Source organism: Musca autumnalis, unplaced genomic scaffold (genome assembly GCF_047663935.1).
Source record: "Musca autumnalis isolate F117 unplaced genomic scaffold, ASM4766393v1 scaffold_1, whole genome shotgun sequence".
NCBI lineage: Eukaryota > Metazoa > Arthropoda > Insecta > Diptera > Muscidae > Musca > Musca autumnalis.
In genome coordinates this window covers 324,788,727-324,806,627 of record NW_027411644.1, presented here as the reverse complement: position 1 = coordinate 324,806,627, position 17,901 = coordinate 324,788,727, and the positions used below count along the sequence as shown (strand labels likewise).

At 32.8% G+C, this 17,901-nt stretch overlaps 1 protein-coding gene across 50 annotated transcripts in view; it reads left to right on the top strand.

The window, feature by feature from the left end:
* Window positions 1–17,385, top strand: part of LOC141390114 (very long chain fatty acid elongase AAEL008004) — a 150,309-nt gene extending 132,924 nt beyond the window's left edge. For 25 of the 50 annotated variants that reach the window (XM_073962719.1, XM_073962725.1, XM_073962740.1 and 22 more), the window contains 4 exons: window positions 1,076–1,132; window positions 1,208–1,450; window positions 1,532–1,687; window positions 16,431–17,385. In XM_073962719.1, the coding sequence (XP_073818820.1) occupies window positions 1,076–1,132; window positions 1,208–1,450; window positions 1,532–1,687; window positions 16,431–16,679 (705 nt within the window). In that variant the 3' untranslated portion in view covers window positions 16,680–17,385. Of the gene's footprint in view, window positions 1–1,075; window positions 1,133–1,207; window positions 1,451–1,531; window positions 1,688–16,397 lie in introns of all 50 variants that reach the window. The other 25 variants (XM_073962702.1, XM_073962691.1, XM_073962694.1 and 22 more) reach the window with 1 other exon arrangement.
* Window positions 17,386–17,901: the final 516 nt, after the last annotated feature.

Sequence of the window (17,901 nt, the reverse complement as noted above, 5' to 3'; positions counted from 1 at the left end):
TGACTGTAATTGCCCAACTTAAACTTATATATCTCAAAAATGGTATGACCTAGGAAAAAATTACAAAAGCCGTGGTCCTTTTCGGCGATTTTATGTTCTTTATGGGAAGTCTGCCTGCTTGACATAATCGTCCAAAAGCTCTAAAAAGCCGTGGTCCTTTTCGGTGATTTTATGTTCTTCATGGGAAGTCTATGCTGCCTGACATAATCGTCCAAAAGCTCTAAAAAATTCTACGGTGACCAAATAAAATGGCTGATGGACACGATAACTATCGAAAGGGTGGCTGAAGTTTGTCTACCTTTAAATCAAATCGGACAACCTGAAGGAGTATAGATTAGGAATTACAATCTGAAGGAGTGTAGATTAGTGATTAGGATTAGAGATTGTTTTGAAATCATTCATTACAACGATATAATTTTGTTTGAGGACAATTCCTTACTTCCTGATATAATGACCTACAAGTTCTAGAAAAATGCTACGATGTCCAACTAATATGAAAAGAATGACTAATATAAGTACTTCCAGTTCTAAGATGGTCTATTTTTTAGGTACCTCTTCCTCAAAAGTTGAATACTTTTACGCTTCTATCCAATTTTCGGATAGTGTTGATTTTTTGCTAATGAAAGCCAATACTCGCTGAAATATGGGCCCCCAAAACATCCCAATATTTAAGGACATCTAAAATATTTCGAATTATAATAAAAAATCGAATTTCAAATGAAATACATGTTAAGTGAATATCAAATAAATAATCAAATTAAAACTAAAATTATTCGGATTACACGTAAAAATGGTGTTGGTGTTGATTTTAAGTTTTTAAATATCGGATAAAATAGATCTAAAACTTTACACAGATTAAATTTCTTGTAGAAATTAAGTTTTTTAAGAAATTAAGACTCGACCTAACCTATCAAATTATATAAATATATCATCATGATTTTATTTAACATTTAATAAATTGCAGATATATTGCTTAATTTTCAACAGCTAAATAAATTATATACACAAATAATTTTGGAAAATATATCTAATTTAAATTTTTTTGCAATTTCTTTTAATAAAAACAACTATTTAGATGGTCCATGCTTGTTGGTGGTATTACTTCTCAAAATTCACAGAGTTCATGGATACGGTAAGATTGAAATCAACTTCAAATGAATCTAAAATATTTAAAATATATTTTTAAAACTCATAATTTCTATTTCAGATATTCTTTGTGTTGCGCAAAAAAGAAAGTCAAATTACCACTCTCCATGTTATTCATCACGGTTGTATGCCCATGTCGGTATGGTTCGGTGTTAAATTCACACCTGGCGGTCACAGTACCTTCTTCGGTTTGCTCAACACTTTTGTACACATTATTATGTACACCTATTATATGTTCTCTGCCATGGGTCCTCAATTCCAAAAATATTTGTGGTGGAAGAAATATTTGACCACTTTGCAAATGGTAAGTATAAAGGGAGCAACAATAATTTGTGGCGGTGTTTTAGAAATGTTATATATAATTTTTATCGATTTTCTTTTTTAGGTGCAATTCATTTTGATTATGGTCCATGCCTTCCAATTGTTGTTCATTGAATGTAATTATCCCAAAGCCTTTGTATGGTGGATTGGTATGCATGCCGTTATGTTCTTCTTCTTGTTCAATGAATTCTACAAACAAGCCTACAAAGGACGCAAATCGGTATGTAGTTTTTTTTTCTTTTCAAGAAAAAAGAAAATAAGTATTGTTTTCAATGAAATAATTCAAGCGAACAAGGTTATAATAAAGAGTTTGGAGTTTAAAGGAAACAATTATGGCTATAAAAATAGTTATCGAACCTAATTTTGTATTTTTGATTAAAATATTCTCATAATTTACAAAATTTATTATCAAAATATGTCAATCAATTTCTTCTTATCGAACTATAATTAATTTTCGAAATAATATTTAATAATTTATTTATCAATCAATGATTTTTCTTCAGTGATGTAAAACGATGTCTGGTTTAAGAACCAGTCATTACTGATGTCATTAAAGTAAAAGCTAAAATTTACTTGCCAGGACTTTGCAAACCACACTGTATCCAGTGTAAACACAACAACAAAATACGCATGTGTTTGCACATGGGAAACAATGTTTTTGAAAAGTCATGTTAGAGCTTTTGCCCGTTTAACTTTTTTATCAGGATTTATTTGAAATATTTAAACTTCTAAAATTAATTGGATGTATGTTATCTCCTTTTATTTATAGCCTTGTTCGTTCCATCATTAGTTTTACCATTATTACTTCACATAGAAATATTTGCATTATTAATGACTCAAAAATTTAAAGGCAAAATTAAGACATTGCACTTTCAATATTTTGCACCTGGTTGGGGAAAATTTAGTGTTTTTTGGACTTTCTAACAAACTACAATTGGCATTAAATAAATGTTTTTTTAATTGCAATAACTCAAAATTAACAGTTAATAGCACTCACTCCCAAAAATGTAACATCTTTAAATCAGGCCTAAAACATTAAATGTCACAATGATGACACGTGACAGATGAAAAAATCTCTGTTAGTTTTCGGAAAAGTTTAGTTATAAGTTAGCAACACTGTTGATATTTGTTTATTCCAGCGACAAGTTCTTTTATAGCTTTCTTAACTAATTAAAAAAAAAAGCTTAAGTACAATCGTCTATAAGTTTTTCATAGCTTCGCTATGGATCTGCTTTGAAGGTTTTCCAAAATCTAAAAATATACATCTTCAACAGTTACTGTTACATGTATGTGACTACGTATGAAAGAAAATTGCAGTTGCCAAGGCTAAAACCAGTCCTACAACCAGTTGAATCCAATTGCAAATTTAGTCGAAGGTCACACTAGAGTGGTTTTCGTGAAACTTTTAGGTATTTATAGATCGAATTCCTCACTACAGCAATTTCATTATCTTACTCTAATATGGAAATCAGTCTAGAAACCCTAAATTTCATGAAATTGTTTCAATGAAACACGGTAGTGTGACCGAGGAATTCGGGTACGAAACACCCAATCCGAATTGAGGCGGCTACACCACTCTGATATTAAATTAACTAAAAGCACATACGCTTGGCTTGGCAGCTGGCGTCCTTGTGCTGCAATGAGTGTTGGATTAACTCCGAGTACGGTGGATTCCTGTTTTTATATCCTCAGGCTTTAGGCTAACGATATCAGCCCTAAAACCCATTGATTCCATTGCAAATTTAACAATAAATTCGGGTACGAAACACCCAATCCGAATTGAGGCGGCTGATATTCACTCTGATATTAAATTAACGAAAGTCACTTACGCTTTGCTTGACAGCTGGCGTTCTTGTGCTGCAATGAGTGTTGGATTAACTCCGAGTACGGTGGATTCCTGTTTTTATATCCTCAGGCTTTAGGCTAACGAGATTCTATACACTTTGATGCGATAAAAAATGTGCCTAACCGAAAAAAATAGTTTTAGACCCCAAATATGTTCGGACGAAATCTATTTCAGTAGTGGAATTCTGTAACTCATTTTTTAGGTTACCGACAAAAATCGGTAAAATTAAAACGTAAAATTATTGTAATTAAAGTTGACAGCACTTTCGATATCGGTAGGACATATACAGGGTGCGGCTAAAGTAACTATATGATTTGTTTTTTAAATAACTATTGAATGGAATAAAAAAAAACAAAAAAAATTTATGATAAAAAGAAAGTTTATTTTATGTTATTTTTTACATTAATTATGAAAAATAATATCAGTTAAATGAGAACCGTTTTCTCTAACGCAAAAATGTGCTCTTTTTATGGCATTTTCCATAACTTTGTTGAGTGTTTCTTGTGGTATACGATCAATTTCTTCTTGAATGTTGTCCTTTAGTTGCTGCAAGGTTTGGGGCTTATTCACATAAACTTTGTCTTTGAGATAGCCCCACAAGAAAAAATCCGGTGCAGTCAAATCTGGCGATCGTGGTGGCCATCTCAAATCGCCGTTTTTAGAAATTATCCGATTTGGAAATTGTTGTCTTAATAAGTCCATCATTGCACGGGCTGTATGAGCTGTTGCACCATCTTGTTGAAACCATATATTGGCGTTTGGTGACAGTTGCGGAAATAAAAAATTTTGTACCATTACTCTGTAACGTTCTCCATTTATTGTTTCACATACACCTTGATCGTTTTCAAAAAAAAGGACCGTAAACTTTTTGGGCGATAATGCCACACCAAACGGTAACACGAATTGCGTGTAAAGATTTCTGATGAAGATTTTTGGGATTTTGTGATCCCCAAAATCTGTTGTTTTGTTTATTTACGAAACCGTTCAAGTGAAAATGCGCTCCGTCGGTCATCATTAAATTTGACCAAAAAAATTTTCATTTTGATCAACGAGATTTAAAACTGCTCTAGCATATTCCAATCGCAATACGAAGTCCTCAGGGTTTAGTTTTTGGACTAGTTGGATTTTGTAAGGGAAGAGGTGCAAATCGTGTTTTAAAATTCGCCGAAGAGTGCGGTCAGAAAGCTGCAACTGGGAAGATCGTCTTCTCGTTGATGTCTCCGGATTTTCTTCGACGCTCTGTCGCACAGCATCAATATTTTCGACCGATCTGCCAGTTCGAGGTCTGCCCGTACGTCTTGAATCTCCGACAGTCCCATATTCAGCAAAATTATTCACCAACGAACGAATGGTTGGACCCGTTGGAGCAGTTCTTACACCATAAAATCTTCTGTATGCACGTTGAGTATTAATTATCGAAAGATGATTTTCAATGAATAGAAAAACTATCTTAGTTCTTTGCGCAATTGTATAGCGTTCCATTTTTAAATATTCTCCCAAGTTTAATTTCTGAAGTAGGAAAAAAGAAAAACTTAAATACTCGCAAGCAAAGAAGTTACAATTGTTTTACATCATATAGTAACTTTAGCCGCACCCTGTATATATAAAGCAGTCATGCACGCGTCTTTACGAAAAAGTTAACTACAACTCTCTTTCACATACAAAACCCAAAATAGCATTCTCTTCTTGTGCACCATTGATATAAAGGCCTCGACACATACATAAGAAGCATGGCATTCTTGCTTAAGTCATATCTGGTAAATGACCAAAGGACCAAGTTCGACAAAATTCAAATGTGATTCTGAAATCTTTTTAGTAGGCCGAACTTGGTCTTTAGTCTTTTATCAGATATGACTTCAGCAAGAATGCCATGCTTCTTATATGTCGAGGCCTAAAGTCCATATTTACATTAGGCAATTTTCTTTGCGGCAATTGATAGTTTGAAGGAAAGAGAGGTGAGGCATATGGTAACCCGTTGCCTCTCAACACCCTCTCTCACCGACAAACTGACAATTGCCGCAAGGAGAATTGCCTAATGTTATTACGAAAAATTTTCGTTAATTTCAAAAAATGTTTTACGCAATTCCACTACATGCCATTTTTAGTGGATTTAGCCCCACAATTTATAAAAATTGAGTTTAAGTTCAAAGATGTGTACCCACTCTTTTGTGTACCTCCCCCACAAAATTTCAAAATTCTTTTCGAAAATGGTGCGCACTATAACTCGGGCAGGGAGTATAAGATTTGGTCCATATTTTGCACATCGTGATACCTTTTCAAGGGATAGATCAGGTTCCAATATGATCTATATCCGTCGGATACCTCCCACACAAAATTTAAAATGTTTCGCATAAATGCAGTTTAAGGTTCGTCTTAATTTTTTTGAGACAGGTTGTACCCTTTTTACGGTCGTAGAATTTTATCGCTGGCAAGTTATATTTCCTGTGCTAATGGCACAATATTACCTAAATACTCTGCCGATCCAAACAAAATTACTGATGACCACAATAACTTACTAATTGAGTATCCCATTTGAATATACTTTGAGAAGTAATTCGAATCGTTTTAATTGTAATTCGAGAATTACATTTGTAATTCGAAACATTTCAATTTTAATTAGAGAATTCCAATTGTAATTCGAAACATTTCAATTGTAATTCGAGAATTCTATTTATAATTCGAAGTATTTCAATTGAAACATTTCAATTTTAATTACTGAATTTCAATTGTAATTCGGAACATTAAATTGTAATACGAGAATTCTATTTATATTATATTTATATTTGTAATTCGAAAATTCCATTTGTAATTCGAATTATTCTATTTGTAATTCGTTATATTGCATTTAAAATTCGAATTATTTCATTTGTTGTTGTTGTAGCAGCATCTAATGCTCGGTTGTCAGTCGCTGGCCGAAACACTTTTGGTTTCGGGTCAATCCGGTACGTAAGAACCCACTGCCGTGGGATTGGATTCTTATTTCAATTGTAATTCGAATTTGTTCATTTGTAATTTGAATTTGTCCATTTGTAATTCGAATTTCTTCATTTGTAATTTGAATTATTCTATTTGAAATTCCATTCAAAATAATAAAATTACAACAACATTGGTACATTGGTATTATATTTGTTTTTTTTTTCGAATTACAAATAAAATGTTTTGAATTGCAAATGAAATAATTCGAATTTCAAATTGAATAATACTAATTTCAACTGGAATAATTCGAATTACAAATGGAGTAATGCTAATTTCAAATTTAAAAATTCGACTGACAAATGAAATAATTTGAATTACAAATACGAAAATTCGAATTACAATTGAAATGCGTCTAACTACAAAAGGAATTCTGTAATTACAAATGGAATATATTTGGTTTTTCGAATTCCAAATAAAATGATTCGAATTACAAATGAAATAATTCGAATTTCAAATTGAATAATACTAATTTCAAATGGAATAATTCGAATTACAAATGGAGGAATGCTAATTTCAAATTTAAAAATTCGAATGACAAATGAAATAATTCGAATTACAAATGGGAAAATTCAAATTACAATTGAAATGCTTCTAACTACAAAAGGACTTCTCCAATTACAAATGGAATAATTCGAATTACAAATGCAATTATCGAATTACAATTGAAATTCTTGGAATTACGAATGGAATTCTCGTATTACAAATGAAATGTTACGAATTAAATATAAAGTACTAATTCGAATTACTTCTGAAAATGGTGTATATCGGACAACACCTCTCGATACCTCCCTCACAGAAGTTAAAAATTTTCACTTATGTGTAGGTTATGGGCTGTTTGAAGATCGTTTTGAAATGTTCGAAGACACTCCTTGCCGCACTATTTACAGCGATATAATGTTTTTTGTGGAAAACTTCATGCTTCCAACAACCAACAAAAATGACTTGTGGACGCGATCAGAAGCGACTGACATTGGTTTAACTGTTGCAAATCGTAATATTTCTCACAAACTTAAATGAAGTTCGAAGTTATAATTTATCGGACAACTCTTTCCAGTACCTCCCTCACAGAAATCAAAAAGATTGGCTTATTTGCAGTTTAGGAGCTGTTCGAAGATTGTTTTAAAAGCTTTATCAGAGATAGTCCTTGAGATTCTCACTTCAACGACATAATTTGCCTGGTTGGCAAGCAGATGCCAAAATATCTAAAAAAATCCTTGGATGACCAACTATCCCAAAATTAGGTCCACTTCCAAAATGCATGTCGGTACATCCTTCGCAAAAGTTCAACACTTTTGTGCATTAAACCAATTAAAATTTATTAGGAAAACGTTTTTCTGAACGTCCACAGAAGTTAAAATCAGTAAGGAAAGGTTCAAAGTCGGGCTTGGCCGACTATATGATACCCTACACCACTGTGCATAGATAAAATATATATGGGAGCTATATCCAAATCCGAACCGATTTCGATAAAATTTGGCACACTTATTTCTAGACCAAATTCCGTCACACATTCCATATTTCATTGAGATCGGACATATATAACGTCTTTCGTGCACCAAATACCAAAAATCAGCCAAAATTATATATGGGAGCTATATCCAAATCTGAACCGATTTTGATATAATTTGGCACATTTATCTATAGACCTAATTCCATCACACATTCCAAATTTCATCAAAATTGGGCAGATACAGTGTGTTTGGTGCATCAAATACCACAAATCGGCCGAAAATATATATGGGAGCTATATCCAAAATCTGAACCGAATTTGATATAATTTGGCACACTTATTTCTAGACCAAATTCTGTCACACATTCCAAATTTCATTGAGATCGGACATATATAACGTGTTTCGTGCACCAAATACCAAAAATCGGCCGAAAATTTATATGGGAGCTATATCCAAATCTGAACCTAATTCCGTAACACATTCCAAATTTCATCAAAATTGGACAGATACAGCGTGTTTGGTGCATCAAACAATAATAACAGGTCGAACAATAAATGCGACCTGTACGTTGCGAACGGACGGACATGCTTAACTCGACTCAGAAAGTGATTCTATGCATATCCCTAGAAGGAACTATGGGTCTATCTCTTTTCCTTAGGCATATTACATACAAATGCACTAACACATAATACCTTTACCACAGGGTGGTGTAGGGTATAATAAATACACTAACAGCTTCTGTATTTTTTACGGCAAGCTCATACATAATTTTTGGGGAAAAGATTTCGGTTGTGTCGAGGTTTGAATTCACACAATTTGAGGGGATATTTTTGTTGGCAAGGTCTACTGATACGTTTTTACTTACTTATCTGAGGACCTTTCGTTACGTACTTGTGTTGGGAAAATCCGTCTACGGCCACAGGTGTCATAGGAAACACCCTGTTGCAGTGCTCAGGGCGATGTTCTGAATATTGAATCCCATACTGAAGACGCAGAACTTACCCCGGACTGACCTATAGATTTATAAGAATTATTCAAGATCAATTTGTCTACGGTTGCCACCGTGGTGCACTGAGTGTCCGGGTCCGATTTCCAATAATATCAGCACCATCGACCAATATGTACAGGGGCATCATTTCAAGAGCCCACTACAGATATCTTAATAAGGTGATTATCCCCCCACCTTAGGGAACTCCCTCTTCCTCTGTACAAGATTTCTAATTTTAGATTTCTAAAAACTACTGAAATTCTACACAATGAGTTTATTGTTCAACGGCTAGATGGCAGCATAGTCAGTCACCCTAATACATTATAAGCTCTACCCTGCCGGAGGCTAAGAAATTTCATAAAGGTAGATATCACCCGACCTCCGAGAACTCACTGTATAACCCTACGGTTCTGCGTCTTTTTATTTCTGAATTTGTCACAGATCTCATTTTTATAATTCAATTTTATATTGAATAACAAGAATGTAATAAAAATTGATAATACATTTTCAAAATTTTAAATTGAGATTGAAAATTAAGATTGTTTAAAATAAATGTTAAATTTGGTAAAATTTTATCTGGATCATTAGTAGATTTATAAAAACATACAAAAATCATAACTGTAATAGTTGGAATTCATTAAATTCATAATAGTTGTAAGCCATTACAAATCGAAATCCATTTATTCAAATCAGAGTTTCATTGATAGTTAGAAATGCATGTATAGTAAAGATAATTTGTGTTACATCAACAAATTCCATACTTATATAAAAAAAATGTTTTAATTTTGTTTTCATTAACGAAAATGAAATATCGTACATGAAAATTAAGGTCAAACTTTATTCAAACTCCTCTCTGTTGTGCATAATGAAATTGAAACTATTTTCTAATATTTTTTTTTCCTTTTGTCATCACCTTATGTGGTTAGTGTCGTCACCCATATGACCCACATGCACTGCACCATGGAAGCATTTGCCTTTTAATTTGGTTAAACAAAATTCATTGACATTGATTTTGTCTGTCGACATGCATACATAAATACATTTTATGTTGTACCTACAACAACGACAAGCCATGGCAACATCAAAACGTACACATACCAAAGTCAAGCTTTATTGGGTTTTTACCATTCATTCAGTGAATGAATTCAGCGCCAACTACTAAAAATAACCCTATTCCCAAATTTCTTCAAGTCAATTCAACCAACTTTGTCCAACAAAATGTGTGTGTGTTTGCTTTCATTTTTTTAAATTATTTTTTCTCTTCACTTTGCTATTTACCGGTACGATGGCTTTACACAAAAATATGGGTCTTTGGGTTTGTGGTGTTAGCCATATTTCACTGGCTCAGCAACGTTGCACAGTGTCTGGAAAACATTTGAAATAAATAATTCATATCTAAAATCAGTTGGATATCAGCATTAGTCATCAGTTGACATTCCCAAAATGTCACACAATAATATTTTGTTGTAATCTGAATTACAAAAATGTGCAGTAGATTTCTTAAATTCCTAAACAAATTAAACCTTTTCTAAGCATCACATTCAAATCGTCATAGTTATGGATGCTGACGCTTCTGCTGTGGCCGTCATCGTCACACCATCATCATCATCTTGGGCAACAAAACAAGTGAAAGTTTAAAAATCCATGAATAAAAAATATTCGTCTCACACTGGTCCATAGCTAGCTAGCCAGCCGGACGGACGGACAGACAATGCCGCCGACCATAACGCCAAGCCAAGCGCACAGCAGTAACAAACCATTAACATAAAAACAAACTGAACAGAAAAAATTACATAATAATCGTAATGATGATAGGTTTTCTTTGTTAGACTCGTTGATCATTGGGTGTCTTGGCAGTGGCTGGCTGCTAAGTTAGTTGGTTGCTAGACTTTCGTGGCCGGTTTGTTTGGCAATTTGGTGTATAAAATTTTGTCTTGGAGGCTTTTTTGACATCCATGTTTTTTTTACCAAGCAACAATTTATAGATATTAATTGAATGTTCACAAGCTCAAAACTAATGGTTATGTATATACGCATACATACACATATGAAAAGAGAGAGATGATGTGTGTTCCTTTTTCTGTGGGTTTTAATTGCTATGAAGTTAAAATATTTGTGGATACTTGGTGGCAAGAGAATATTTTCTTTACTAAATCCTATTACCAAATAATGGGTTGTTATAGTACTTACTAACCAACTAACCCATTATTTCGACAGGGACATGTCGCACAAAATAAGTAGTTATAAAATGGAGTAGATGAATAAAAATGAGTGCCACCGTGGTGCAATGGTATGCACACCCGCCTTGCACGCTAAAGGTCGTGGGTTCGATTCCCAGGCCAGGCAACATCAAATTTTCAACGGTGGCAAAATACCCCTCAGTGATGTTGGTGAAATTCCCTGAGTATTTCAGCCTTGTAAAACTTCTCTACAAGTGATGTCTTAGGACACGCCGTTCTGGCTCGGCAATAAACAGTAGGTTCCATACCATTGAGCTAATACGAGTATGAATCAGGATGCACTCATTGAGATGAGAGACGTCTCCCTTGTCCCATCTAGGATGTTTGTGGAACAATTATATATAGATGAATAAAATGAAAGCATTTCTCCTAAGTAAATTAGGGACCCCAAGGTTTGGTTGGTTGGATTAAGTGATGCCTAGCCTATGACAGCCACAGTTAGTGTGTTTAATACACCATTTTAAAAACCCCAACACTCGTTTATCTATTGGCAATTATATCCAGCCAAATGAATTGAGAAATCTCATAAGGTCTTCCAGAAAAAGTGCCGTTGTGTCTGCTAGGTCGTGGTGGAAGGGGTGTCCTAGAGCTTTAAATCTTCGTTGCATTTGTGCAGGGCATGAACAGAGGAGATGCTTAACCGTTTCATCCTATTCTTCGTTTCCGCAGCTGCTCCAGTGGCTGTAATGAGTTTGATAAAGAAGCCTTACATGCTTACCAATAGCCCAGTGACCGGTTAATATCGCATACGTCGTCTTGGCTAATCACGGTTGTGATAGACAGTACTTGAAGATATTTCATTTAACTACTATCATTGTTGTTGCCACTGGCACCTATGGAAGTTCATTAAAGGAGGATACTGCTCTCCCTATTTCGTCACCAACAAGGGACTTGACCTCACTATGCTCAATCTTCAAACTTTATGTAAGTTTTTATTAAATGTTCCGATGTGGAAGGTTTATTGGTATATGTCTCTTCTCAAAGATTACCTTTTGTAATCGGTGGTACGCGCCAAGTTATCTCTTCAACTACTGATCGACAAGTGTTTTATGACATGTGAACACAGAGGTTCAACAATCCCACGGCATTGGGTTCTTTCGTACCGGATTGACCCGAAACAATAGTGTTATGGCCAGGTCTTCGCATAGGGAGCTTAAATGTTTCTAATTCAGCTAGCTGAATTACGCTCAAGACACGTCATAAAGTATTAAGAACAAACTAGATTGTATAGAAGGAGATTTTAACCAAATTCAGCTAGCTGAATTGTAACCCTTTAGGAAAACAATCTTTGTAGCTTAAATTCAGCAATAAAATCTAATATTTTTTTCTAATTCAGACAGCTGAATTACGCTCAAAACACCAAGTGATGTATTAAAAACCATGTAGTTGTTTTTAGAAAGAGGTTAGACATATTCAGCTTGCTGAATTGTACAGTAGAGTAAATGTTTTTAAATTCAGCTAGCTGAATTACACCTAGTGCATGCTTCAATGTATTAAGAACATCGTAGATTGTTTAGAAGGAGATTGTTAATAAATTCAACTAGCTATATTGTAATACTTTGTGAAGAATCTTTGCAGCTTGAATTCAACAGTAGAATATAACACCTGCTTTTTAAATCAGCAAGCTGAATTACACTTAATACACTCAGTGATAAATTAAAAACAATGTACATATGTCGTTTTAATAGAAAGGGATTATATACATTCAGATAGCAATTCTTTTTTCTTATTTAGCCAGCTGAATTTCGCCCAAGACACGCTATGATGTATTAAGACCAATGTAGATTCTATAGAAAGAGAATATAATTAAATTCAGCCAACTGAATTGTAACCCTTTAGAAAAACAATCTTTGTAGCTTGAATTCAGCAGTAGTGTCTAATATTTTTTCTAATTCAGCCAACTCAAAAAAATTCAGCCCGATCAAAACACGCAGTGATGTATTAAAAACCATGTAGTGTTTTTTAGAAAGAGGTTAGACATATTCAACTTGCTGAATTGTACAGTAGAGTATATTTTTTTCAAATTCAGCTAGCTGAATTACGCCCAATGCACGCTTCAATGTATTAAGAACATCATAGATTGTTTTGAAGGAGATTGTTAACAAATTCAACTAGCTGAATTGTAATACTTTGCGACAAATCTTTGCAGCTTGAATTCAACAGTAGAATACAACATTTGTTTTCCAATTCAGCTAGCTGAATTACACTCAATAAAAACAATGAATCTTGTTTTAATAGAAAGGGATTATATACATTCAGATAGTTGTTTTTAGAAAGAGGTTAGGCATATTCAGCTTGGTGAATTGTACTGTAGAGTATAGAAAGGGATTATATACATTCAGATAGTTGTTTTTAGAAAGAGGTTAGGCATATTCAGCTTGGTGAATTGTACTGTAGAGTATTTTTTTCAAATTCAGCTAGCTGAATTGCGCCCAATGCACGCTTCAATGTTTTAAGAACATCATATATTGTTTAGAAGGAGATTGTTAATAAATTCAACTAGCTGAATTGTAATACTTTGCGAAAAAGTTTTGCAGTTTGAATTCAGCAATAGAATATAACACTTGTTTTCCAATTCAGCTAGCTGAATTACGCTCAATACCCAGCAAACCAATCGTACCGACATCGTCAAGAAATCGGAACAAAATTCGGACGATACGTCCGATATCTGATCCGAAATCGTAATGATACCTTAATGAAAGTTGTATGAAGTGGTTGACATAATTTCGGAACGAAATGTCGGAGCGGCATCGGATCGATTTCGATCCGACATTCGTTCCGAAATCGGTACATAATCTGAACTATTTCCTCTCCGAAACATCGTTTTGAAATCGGAACGAAATCTGAACGACTTTGCTTCCGAAATTGTTCAGACGTGTCGGACATCAGACACTTGGTTTGCAGGGTACACTCAGTGATGTATTAAAAACAATGTATGTCGTTTTAATAGAAAGGGATTATATACATTCAGATAGCTGAATTTCAGTCGTTGGACTTGAATTATACAGTAAAGTTGGAGTAGCAATTCTTTTTTCTAATTTAGCTAGCTGAATTTCGCCCAAGACACGCTATGATGTATTAAGACCAATGTAGATTCTATAGAAAGAGATTTTAATTAAATTCAGCTAGCTGAATTGTAATACTTTGCGAAAAATCTTTGTAGCTTGAATTCAACAATAGAGTAAAATATTTGTTTTCTAATTTAGGTAGCTGAATTTAGATTTTTTAAAAAAGATTATACGTATTTAGCTGGCTGAATTGTACAGTAGAGTAAAATTTTTTCTATAATTCAGCTAACTGAATTACGTCCAAGACACGTCGTGATGTATTACGATCACTATAGATTTTATAATAAGAGATTATAAATGAAATCAGCCAGCTGAATTGTAATCCTTTGGGAAAAAATCTTTGTAGCTTGAATTCAACAGTAAAGTACATTATTTTTGTTTAATTCAGCTAGCTGAAGACATGCCATAATGTATTAAGAACAATGTAGATTTTATGGAAGGTGAGCATAAATAAATTCAGCTAGCTGATTGTAATCGTTTGGCTTGAATTGTACAGTAGAGTATCATTTTTTCTAATTCAGCTAGCTTAATTACGCTCAAGACACCCAGTGATGTATTAAAATCAATGTAAATTTTTTATATAAAGAGATTATATATATTCAGCTAGCTGCAGAAATTGTTGTTTTTATAGAAAGAGATTATAAATAAATTCAGCTAGCTGAATTGTAATCATTTAGCGAAAAAACAATCTTTACAGCTTGAATCAAACATAAATCTTCTTTATACGCTCATTCAGCTGCCTGAATTAGTAGATTAATTGTATAGAAGACTAGATTGTATAGAAGAAATTAAAAAAAAAAAAATAGCTGAATTGTAATACTTTGGAAAACAATCTTTGCAGGCTGATTTAATCAGTATATTATAAAATTTTGTTCTAATTCAGATAATTGAATTACCCCCAAGACACATCATGATGTATTAAGAACAATGTATATTTTATAGTAAGAGATTTTAAATAAATTCCGTTGGGAAAAATATTTGCAGCTTCAAATTAAACGTTAATCTTCCTTATAGAGTTAAAAATAGGCAATACTTTGAGTTAAATCTTTTGATAAATAATTTCTTTTTCAAATTCAGCTAGCTGAATTACGCTAAAAATCTCAATTAATGTATTAGGAATATTTCGAATTTTATTAAAAATAATTTTAAGGAATTCTGTTCAATTCAGCACACTGAATTTGCATGATTTGTAATGGGAATTTTGCTTCGCATATGTCACACCTATTTAAAACAATTTAGATTTTTTTATAAAAGGATTATAAGGTTTTTCGAATTATAATTATATTATATAATTATATATATATTTGTTACAAACACCTAACCCATGGCCTGACGACATACACATTTTAATAAAAAAATACAGTGTTATTACCTAAAATAGAATAAATAGGAGGACAGTCTTTGATATTCTTATCTTCTATCTACATACATACATATGTACATATCTTCCGAGATGTTCGGAGGAAGGTGGTTTATATACATACTTAAAATAGTTTTCTTTAATTCAGCTAGCTTAATAGCGCTCAAAATCCTCTAGATTTCTTAGAACATTTCAGCATATTTTATAAAAAGTGATTTAAAGGAAATTCAGCCAGCTGAATTGTGATAGCTGCACAAGTAAATATTCTAAACTTGTATGGATTTATAAAAAATTTAATACTACGAATTAATTAAAAACATTTTTGCAAATAAAATGAATCTTCAAAAAAAGCCATTAAAAATGAATGGCCTGGGTATGAGCGAGCGCAATTAACAATTATAAGGCGTGGACCCCCCCCAATTAAATCTTGCAGCAAAAACATTCTCTACACCGTGTCTTAATAAAACAGTAAAAGAAATATTGAAATCTGTTTGAACATTTGAAAACCAATTTGTCTCTTTTTTGTTTAAATAATGCAAATATATTGTTTTAATTTATTCTCTTTTTCCATATAAGCGACTTGATTGTGTTGTTCTTTCTTTTGTTTCATATGTGTTGTATTTCTATGTATTTCATTTAAATTAAATAACTTTAACTTTTAAATAACATTAATTGTAATCATCAACAATATTCTACTTTTATGTGCGCTCGCTCCATCTTCAACCTACTTGTACCTACTACCTACCACTCCATCCATTTGTGACAAAATGTGTTCGCCGCTCCTACGACAACGTTGCGTATCTATCTATCATCGCAAAACGCAAAACACCAAAACGAACAAAAACTGCCCAAAACAATTATTAAAAAAAACCTAAAAAATGCCCGCTTGCTAATTTGTTGTAATGTAAACGTAAATTCGTTATTGATTGCGTAACTCTACTCTACTCTGTTAATAACTTGACAATTGTTTTGTTTTGTTGATATTGAATTGGAATGTTTAGCAATACAAGAATTTATTAATGTTCTGTTTGCAGCGTCCCTCCAAATTCCAGAAGGAAGATGCACCATTAATGGCCAATGGTCATGTTGCCAATGGTGATTGCCAGACAACGGAAAAGAAGCTATTGAATGGTCATGCCAATGGCAAACTCGCCAATGGCAGCAGTGCGAAATCCTCGAACGGCTACACCAGCAGCAGCAATGGTTACAACAAGAATGGCGTCGTGCTGGCCAATGGCGTCAATGGTCACACAACAGAGCTGACGCAGCGAAAAGTGAAATAATACAAGGCGGTCAAAAATGGCAAACGTAAAATGCTAAAAAAGAAATTGGACATTTAATCTAATAGAAATCTAAAGAGCTGAGAGACCGATCGATCGATAGAAAATCAATTGGAACTTAATTGCAATAATTCTAATATTAAAAACCACAAAAACAACAACAACAACACAAATTAAATACAACAACTAAAAAACTATTGTTTTGTAGCTTAGACAAAGAAAGACACAACAAAGGGGATCTCCTAACTTCAGTGCAGCCAAAACAGCTACCAGTTAGTGTCTGGCCGGATCTGAAGAGTCTAAAATCCCCAACTTCTACATTAGCTGAATAGTTGAGATGATAAGAAAGTTGTATTAAAAACCTAAAGATTTCTATACAATTTACAACAACAAAACATTTTGTGATGTATTTTTCTTTTATAAAAAAAAAATTTTTGTGTACATTTTCCAAAAATAGTTCCGTAATATTTACAACAGCATCAAAACCACAACAAAACACATACACACAAAATAAACCAAAAACAAAAATCTGTAATAGTCAGCAGAATATTAACATTGGTTGCAAAACCATGTTGCATGAAGTGATGTTATGCCTTTGAACCATAACCCCACTTTTTTGAAACAAGTCCCGGAACAGTGTTAATATTCTTTAACTCAAAACAAAGGTTAATTTTCCTAAACTCTGGTTCTTTTTCTATGTTGGTCTTAAGTTAAAAAACAAACACACACACAGTTTTATACAATGTTATATATACAAGCAATTATTTTTGTTATATCTTTTTTTATTCTTTTGTTCTTTACAAAAAAAAATCAAACAAAACAAAAAACCAACAAATCTTTATAAAACTTTTGTAGCTTTTTAAAGTAAAAAAAATATTCGCTTTAGTTGTACAAATTAAAATAAAAGAAGATGAAAAAACTACAAATACGAGTTAAAGCCGCAAAGAGAAGGTTTATATAGTTTATAATATAAATTAATTTAATTAAAACACACAACAAATGTATAAACTATTTAATATATATAAACTTAAAACAAAATACATAATATTATTATTATATAAACAAGCTATATTTAAAAAAAAAATTAAATTTATTGTGAGGTTATGTTATTATTATATAAGTAATAAATACAAAAAACATCGTATCTTTTTTAATTAATTAATAATTTTGTATAAAAACAAAAATGTTATGTTTAATTAAATTAAATCGAGTCATGCTTTAGCAA